Source organism: Trifolium pratense, linkage group LG4 (genome assembly GCF_020283565.1).
Source record: "Trifolium pratense cultivar HEN17-A07 linkage group LG4, ARS_RC_1.1, whole genome shotgun sequence".
Taxonomy (NCBI): domain Eukaryota; kingdom Viridiplantae; phylum Streptophyta; class Magnoliopsida; order Fabales; family Fabaceae; genus Trifolium; species Trifolium pratense.
Window position 1 is genome coordinate 58,207,222 of NC_060062.1, and position 8,107 is coordinate 58,215,328.

The 8,107-nt window shown below is 30.7% G+C and overlaps 1 protein-coding gene across 9 annotated transcripts; it reads left to right on the top strand.

Annotated features, from left to right (window-relative positions):
* The first annotated feature begins 625 nt into the window (after positions 1-625).
* On the top strand, positions 626-4,856 carry LOC123924023. Of its 9 annotated transcripts, none has more exons than XM_045976787.1 (7): positions 709-1,002; positions 1,128-1,169; positions 1,619-3,319; positions 3,413-3,505; positions 3,910-4,011; positions 4,093-4,473; positions 4,561-4,856. In XM_045976787.1, exons 3-7 carry the CDS (start codon positions 3,230-3,232, stop codon positions 4,633-4,635), a joined length of 741 nt encoding a protein of 246 aa, XP_045832743.1. In that variant the 5' UTR covers positions 709-1,002; positions 1,128-1,169; positions 1,619-3,229; the 3' UTR covers positions 4,636-4,856. The 9 variants fall into 9 exon arrangements, 3 of the variants coding, with proteins under 3 accessions (XP_045832743.1, XP_045832745.1, XP_045832744.1); XM_045976789.1 differs by having other exon boundaries at positions 1,702-3,319; XM_045976788.1 differs by having other exon boundaries at positions 1,128-3,319.
* The last annotated feature ends 3,251 nt before the right edge of the window (positions 4,857-8,107 follow it).

The following is an 8,107-nucleotide window of genomic DNA, read 5'->3' on the forward strand; positions in this document are numbered from 1 at the left end:
AACAATTAACACCGGTTACCTCCAACGTTTTCGCAACATGGTATAATTGTTGCCTAAAATGTAATAGGGAACAATTTTAACATGTAACAGTGAAGTTCGTTTGGCAATAATTGATAACTGTCCCCTAAGATGTTTTAGGGGTCATTTTTGAATGGACGCAATATTTCTTACAAAAGGCAACATTTATCAAATGTTCCTCTTAAAATTCAACATTCAATTTTTTTTGGCACATTACTAAAATTTTTGGCGGTATTATTTTTGTTTGACAAATTTTTGGCGCTAGTGTTCCCTCCAAAGAAGTCTAAAAGCCTTTTTTTTTTTTTACAATTCAAAGTGTAAGATTTTTAATAATAAAGATACAAATTAAATAATTCTTTAAAAAAACTAGCAATACGCCCTTCGGTCACTATTATAAGCAAAAAAATCACTTATTAAGTTCATTGAAAACGTAATATATTTGGACAATAATACAGACTAGATACATTACTTTTTCAATTAACCTAAAAAGTGATTTTTTTGCATATAATATTGACCGAAGGGAGTATTATTTGAACAATTTTGGGATTTTTTTTTATTGGACAAAAAATTTAAGTGAGTAAATATATGTTTGTAGTGTATATTATTAGTTTTTACGTTTCACCACAATTTTTTTTTTTTTTTAACAAAGTTTCTTCACAAAAATAAAACAAAAAAATCTATAATATTGGGAAAAATAACACTCTAGTCTTTAAAAGTTATTACTTCTTTCTTAAAACAAAAGCCCCAAATCTCTTGAAGGTTCTAAAAACCCTTGTGATTGTTAAGAACTGCTGCGCCAACAGTGATGAGATGAACCATCTCCATCCATTGTGACAGTGGCTGAAACCATTGGAGAAATCTGCACTATAACGCTAGCTCACCTCAAATTCCACAATCTTCTTCTCTTGTGTCGACTCCGTTTTGTGTTGAACTTGAATCTGGAACTTCTAGATCTGCAACAACATTCATCATTTGGCTCAATTTGTGAGTGAAATTAACATCCATTGTTATGTTATCTTTATTATTTGGTTAAAGTTAGTATTTTTTTTCATTTTTTCATATTTTTATTTATTATTTTTTTTCATGGAATCCGTCGGAAACGGTCGTAGACAGTCTTGCGACTCTTCTATCTTCAAGTTCTATCTTCAAGGGTTAGTTTTTTGCGCTCTACCCACTTCCTCTTATTTGTCTTATATTTTGATTTTGATATTATTTTGCTTCAGCTTCTCTATACAAAATAAAAAATGAAGTTAGAATTCTTTTTTATAACCAATGAAGTGGAAAAGGAAGGGTAGGTAAATCAGAGAAAATATATATCCTCAATTATTTTGACTATTAGGAAAAACATGAGGTGATTTATGTTGAATGACTTAAGTTGCTTATCGGTTCTGGTTTCATGTGGTGTTTGTTTTGCTCTTGTTGTGTCTTATTTTGGCTAAGATGAGGCTTTTGTTGTTGTGTGTGAATTTGGTGTTGTACAGGTTCTAGTTTGTGTTGATATACTATACTGATACAACCTTATGTTTATTTTAATTGTTTATGATTAAGATATTAAGTTTATACATCTTAAAAGCTTATAGAAAAATTAATTTTTCTTTAGTAAACCAGCCATGATAAAGAAGGATTGGGTGGAGTTGCCTCCACACAGTCAAGGTTTTAAGGATGGTGTTAACTACTTTTTAGATATTGCATTCACCAAAGGAATTGTTGAAGGAGATGAGATTTTGTGCCCTTGTGCTGCATGTTGCAATGATAGTTGGGAAAAAAGAGATGTAGTGTTTGATCATTTATGTGGCAGAGGATTTGTAAAGGGATACAACGAATGGATTCACCATGGCGACGATGGAAGTCTTATGGATATTGATAGTGATACTGATGATGAAGTATCATCTGATGATATTGATGGCTTACTATTTGAGACTTTTAAAGATGTCGCTGAAGAAGATGGGATACATGATGGGATAAATGAAGATGCAAAGAAATTTTATAAACTAGTTGTTGATGCAAATCAAGAGTTGTATCCTGGTTGTAAAAAATTTTCCACCTTATCATTCACTATTCGAATGTATTTGCTGAAATGTCTCTATGGGTGGAGTAATGCATCATTCACTGCTCTCTTGGAGTTATTAAAGGAGGCTATGCCAGATTTGAACATCCCTGTCTCTTTCAATAAAACAAAATCTATGATAAAAGACTTAGGCCTAGACTATAAGAAGATTGATGCATGCCCCAACAATTGCATGCTATTTTGGAAAGAGCATGAAAAAGATGAAAAATGTGAATTTTGTGGAGCATCAAGGTGGATCGAATATCCTGAAGTTGGTTATCATCTTGAAGAATCTAAAAAAGTGCATAAGGTTCCCGCCAAAGTTCTAAGGCATTTTCCTTTGATTCCAAGATTGAAAAGACTGTTTATGTATTCAAAGACAGCTGACACATTGAGGTGGCATGCAGAAGGACGTTCAAGGGATGGTAGATTAAGGCATCCAGCCGATGGCCAAGCATGGAAAGACTTTGATGCCAAACATCCAGATTTTGCTCTTGAAACTCGTAATATTAGGCTTGGGTTAGCTAGTGACGGGTTTAATCCATTTCGGACTATGAGTCTTTCACATAGCACATGGCCTGTGGTGTTAACCATATACAATTACCCTCCAAATTTATGCTTGAAGGCAGAAAATTGTATGATGTCATTACTTATTCCTGGACCAAAATCACCCGGATATTCAATTGATGTGTATCTGCAGCCACTTATTGAGGAACTAAAGATATTGTGGAGTGTTGGTGTAGAAACATATGATATATCAAAAAATCAAACATTTCAGATGCGTGCAACTCTTTTGTGGACTGTTAGCGACTTTCCTGCATATGCTATGCTATCTGGTTGGAGCACTAAAGGGAAGTTTGCTTGCCCTGCTTGTAACCATGAAACTTCTTCAACTTACTTAAGACACAGTCGGAAGACGTGTTATATGGGTCATAGAGTATTTTTGGATCCAAATCATGTTTGGAGATCAAATACAACTTCTTTTGTTGGAAAACCAGAATATAGGTCTCCACCTTCCTTGTTAGATGCAACTAGAATTTTGAAAGACTTAAAAGACATCCCTGACGTATTGGATAAGAAATACAATAAAAAGAGGGTTGGTCCGTGGAAGAAAAAATCTATCTTTTGGCAATTAAGAAGAATCATTTTTTGAAGTATTCCAACATGACTGAGAGACTTAAACATCGTCCTCCAAAGGTTCCAGAAGTTCATTTTAAGAAGCTTTGTGAATATTGGAGTTGGAAACCCGTACAAGTAAGATTTATAATTGTTTTTTTATGTATGTATATATGTATGATATATAGATAAATAATGTATTGTAATATTTCTGTTTAACTATAAATGCAGTTAATCAGTGAAAGGAACACTAGAAATAGAGCTCAACAAAAATGGAGGCATCGAATGGGTCCCAAACACTTTGCTTTACTTCGTGAAAAAATGGTAATATTCTTGTGTTTTGCATTACTCTGTGTTAATATTTACTTGAACTGCTTGGATTGTGCTTTGGAAGATAGAGCTCAAATTGAATTGCCTGATCTGATTACCCGACTTAAACTGATTGATTAAAATGCTAGAATTGATATTTTTTTCTCTGTTCTGCATCAGTATTGGTTTGCTGCTATTTGCATATCGCTGCTATTGCACTGCTGTTATCTGCTTTTTTCTTCCTTTCCTGGTTTTTTTGTGTTGGTGTTGGGCGAGTTTTTCCCCTCACCTTTTATGTTTCTGTTTCCTTTTTACTAGCTTGTTCTTATATCAGTATTCATTTGATTTGTTATGGTCTGGTATGGATCGAGAGCTTTATTATGATCTAGTAAGCAATTGAATTATTATGATTTGTGCAGCGTGCAAAGGAAGGAAAAGAGCCCACACAAGCAGAGGTTTTTGTTGAAACTCGGAAAGGAAATAAAGGAAAGAAATTGGATGTAGAAACTGAAAAAGCAATTATACGTTAAAATTTATCAAATTACCATATGCAGTAAATATTGCTTATATTAGTGGATAATATACATTTTTATTTTTGTTAGGCCAAACTTGAAGAAATGGTTGAAACTGAGGAAAATGATACAGAAGCATTTGAAGCTGTTTTTGGGAAGGAACATCCTGGCTCGGTACGCTGTTACGGGAGAAATGTAACTAAAACTTCTTTAAAACAGAAGGCAGAAGTAAATGCTTTGAAAAAAGCTCACAATGAAGAGGTCTCTACATTAAGGGATGATTTTGCATATAAGATTGGTAGATTGCAAAATGCTTTTAAGACCTTGATGCAACATTGCAATCCCGAAATCAATATGGAGTCAATAGAAGATTTATTAGGATTATCTAATGGGGAAGCAAATAGTACCCCAAATGTTGGACAACCACAAATGAATTCCTCTGCATCAACCCATGTTCCAAATCTTGAAAAGGTGATTTATAGAGCCTAAGCGTTTGTTATTATTTCTAGATCATGTCTACAAAAAAATTCGTCTAATATATATATTTATTTTATGCAGCAAGGTATCAATGAAGATGATCCAATTGATGAAGATGATGATGACGAGTTCCAAGAAGATGCATTTTCATATTAGTTTTCTCCAATGCCAATTGATCGATGTGGATGGCTTTTTTGCTAGGCACGTACTTGAAGTGTTAAATTTTATCCGTGACATTTTGCTTACTATATGTGCCAAAGTATTAAACTACATCAAACTACGTTAGATATTTTGTCTACCATTTTGTATTGACTTAGTGTTTGAACTATATTTTGTAAACACGTTATATTTATCTATTCATTTTTGATTTGGCACCATTATATATCTTTGGGTAATCAAAGAGTTGATTTGAATCTTATAAAAAAAAAAAAAAGAGTTGATTTGAAATTGCAGTGGATTATGTGTGTATGTATTAATTAATGGATATTCAACCAAAAAAAAAATGCCTAAGGTATACGCAACATTTGTCAGGTATCATTTATTCATGTTTAATGAGATTATGCCTACAGCAACTGCTACAATAAAAAACTGTTGCCTATACGAATAAGGAAACAATTGAGAACCGTTCCCTTTGCTTAAGCTTTAGGCGACAATCACAAATTGTAAATAATGATGGCAACAAGTAACAATTGTTGCCTAAAGTTTGTTAAAAAACTGTTCCCTATTCTCGATAGCTCAGGCGACAGTTTTAGAAAGTGTGGCTAGAAAGCGTGAAAACTGTCACCTAAAACAATAGGTAACGCTCGTTTATAAAACGGGTGGAAACTGTTCCCTATACCTTTTGGTTACAGTTTTCATGGTTTAGGCTACACTTTTGAACTGTTGTCGAAAAGCAAATATGTTGTAGTGAAGGGTTATCTCATTCGTTACAACTTGCTCTTAGCGTTTTCTGATTTTCTAGTAGTAGTCACACTCTTCATTCACGCTTCTCACATAATGGCATGACTTATCAAAACTAAGCTCGAGATTTCAAGTATTTATGCCCAAAGAAAACACTGGTTGATAAAAGACCTATGAAACAAGATTTGAGTGATGTGCGGAGGACACACTATCTCTTAAGGATGAAGGACAAGTTACCTACGCTCTACAATTAAATTGAGTCATAAAAGATTACTACAATCTAGTCTTATTTCCGGGGTTCCAAAACTCACATTAACTTGCAACTAATAATGTAATATCAACAATTAAATCATCAAAAAGAATCAACAACACAATAACAAACAGTAGCACACAAACACAAGACATGTATTCATACCACATTTTAGACACCAACTCTTTTCCTCGAAGCTCACTTAAAATAAAATCCATCAACAATACTTAACACTTATTTATACATGCTATACTTCTTCCGATCTATTTATCCAAAATTTATTTTAGTAAATAAAGAAATCATTTTAATTGGCTTAACGGCATAAAAATTTATTTTTAATAATTTTCATAAAATAAATTACTTTTGCGACAACATCACTAGAATAGAGAATCCTAATACACATATAATAACATAAGAATGCAATACTTATAAAATAATAAGGTAAAAATATTAACAATTTCTTCTTTTATAATATTATTTTTTTTCAACAATAACAATAATTTTGCAGAAAATAGCTTTAGTGACAGGATCAAAAAACAAAATATACACAAAATGGATCTAGTGATAGACAGTAGAAAACTACACATTCAGAAGACGTGCTATAGTGACGGTCAGCAATAAACAGATTGCACAATCAAATACTTTTAGTGACAGACATCAAAAACAACTTATAAGTTTTAGTGACAGATAGCAACAAGACAAATTATAATAGTGAAAACAACGTCATAAAAACGAAATAAAATACTAATCATACAAAAATCATAAGGTCATTAATCGTCACCAATATAATCTCTAATTGACAAATTATGATTATAACATTTTTATTTTAAAAATCATTTCCTCGAAAAATTAGTCATTTACCTATCTCATAAAAATAGTTTCTTCATTTGATCAAATTGCTTTTATATATTTTATAAAGAAAACACTACTTAATTTACATGATCTAAAAATAACCACAAAATTCAGAAACAAGAAGGAAACATTTTTAAAGAAGATTGAGACAATTACTTAATAATAACATGCTTGTTAATTACCATATTCTTCTCAAACTTATCAATCATATTTCTCTATTCATAAAATGGAATCAACGCCAAAAATCAAATAAGAATTTCATAACCCATAATACACTATAAAAGTCGTCTCTTTTCTACTAATAAAATACGAGTTTAAAATTCAAAATTACCGTATATAAATTATGAATAAAATAATTTTTTTTGAACACCACTACTTTTTTTTTACCCAACTTTTTTTTTATAGAGCCAAAAATATCCATAAGTCAAACTATGTTAAAATTATTTTTATAGAAATTATGTGTCCAAATAAATATTCTCTAAGAATTTACTCAATAGAAAATCATCATAACAATTTTTTTTCTTCCAAAGTACCACAAAATTAATCATCAATTATTTCACTCAGCTAAATAATTTCTAACACGCGGTTCAGCATAACACCATTCCTTTTAAATAAAAGTCTATAAAAATTACTCAATAGAAAATTCGCAAAAGAAAATATATTTTCAAAAATCGACCATAAAACTTTTTCTTTTAAAAAAAAAAATTAAAAATTTATACAATTATATTAGAAAGCCAACTAGTAGTAAAGATCACATAACAACTAGAGAGTTTAAGTTTATTATAGGAAGACAAAAACAATCATGGAATAACTAGAGAGAAGAAATCAACTTAAAGTTTTTAAATTTCACAAGTCAAATTACAATGATGCCACTAGGAACAACAACTTCAGAAATTACGAACTAATCACACAATAAAGTCATACATTTTATTTTTTTTAAAATCAAGATTGAATTACTAAATCCAATTTACTTCATTAGTCAAGCATATACACATTATACAAAGCCTAAAAACAAAAATACCTATACAAGTTTCAAAACAGACAAACAATATTACAATATATTTTAAACAAAATCTTTCTTAAAAATATGAATATACCATTGTACAATTGTGCTACTAAAACATAGGCACCAAATACAAAATATCATTGTGGAAACACATAATTATACAATTCAAGACGGCGGACTCAAAGCTTTATAATTAAAAATATGTTAATTTTTTTTTCTTCCTTAAGTAATAAGTTACAAAATTATTCCATTAAAAGTTCACAAATGAAAATATATTTGCTAACAAAGTCATCTTTAAATACAAACACAAATGTCATGAAATCAACTTCCAATAATCAAACAAAGAAACACCAACCATAACAAAGTTAACCAAAAAAATTCACACATCAATCAAGCCATACACACAAAATCGCTCCCACCCAAAAATGTTTGTCCGAGGATTATTGCTCTGATACCAATTGAAACAATCCATATTTTTAATAAAGAATTCACTCATAAAAACTTCTTTTCTTTAAAAAGGTTTAACTAATTTTTTTTTATAAAGAATAATAATTACTTAAGCTTATAAATAATCTTTGTACAATAAAAAGAATATTTCATTTAAATTACAAATTTATAAA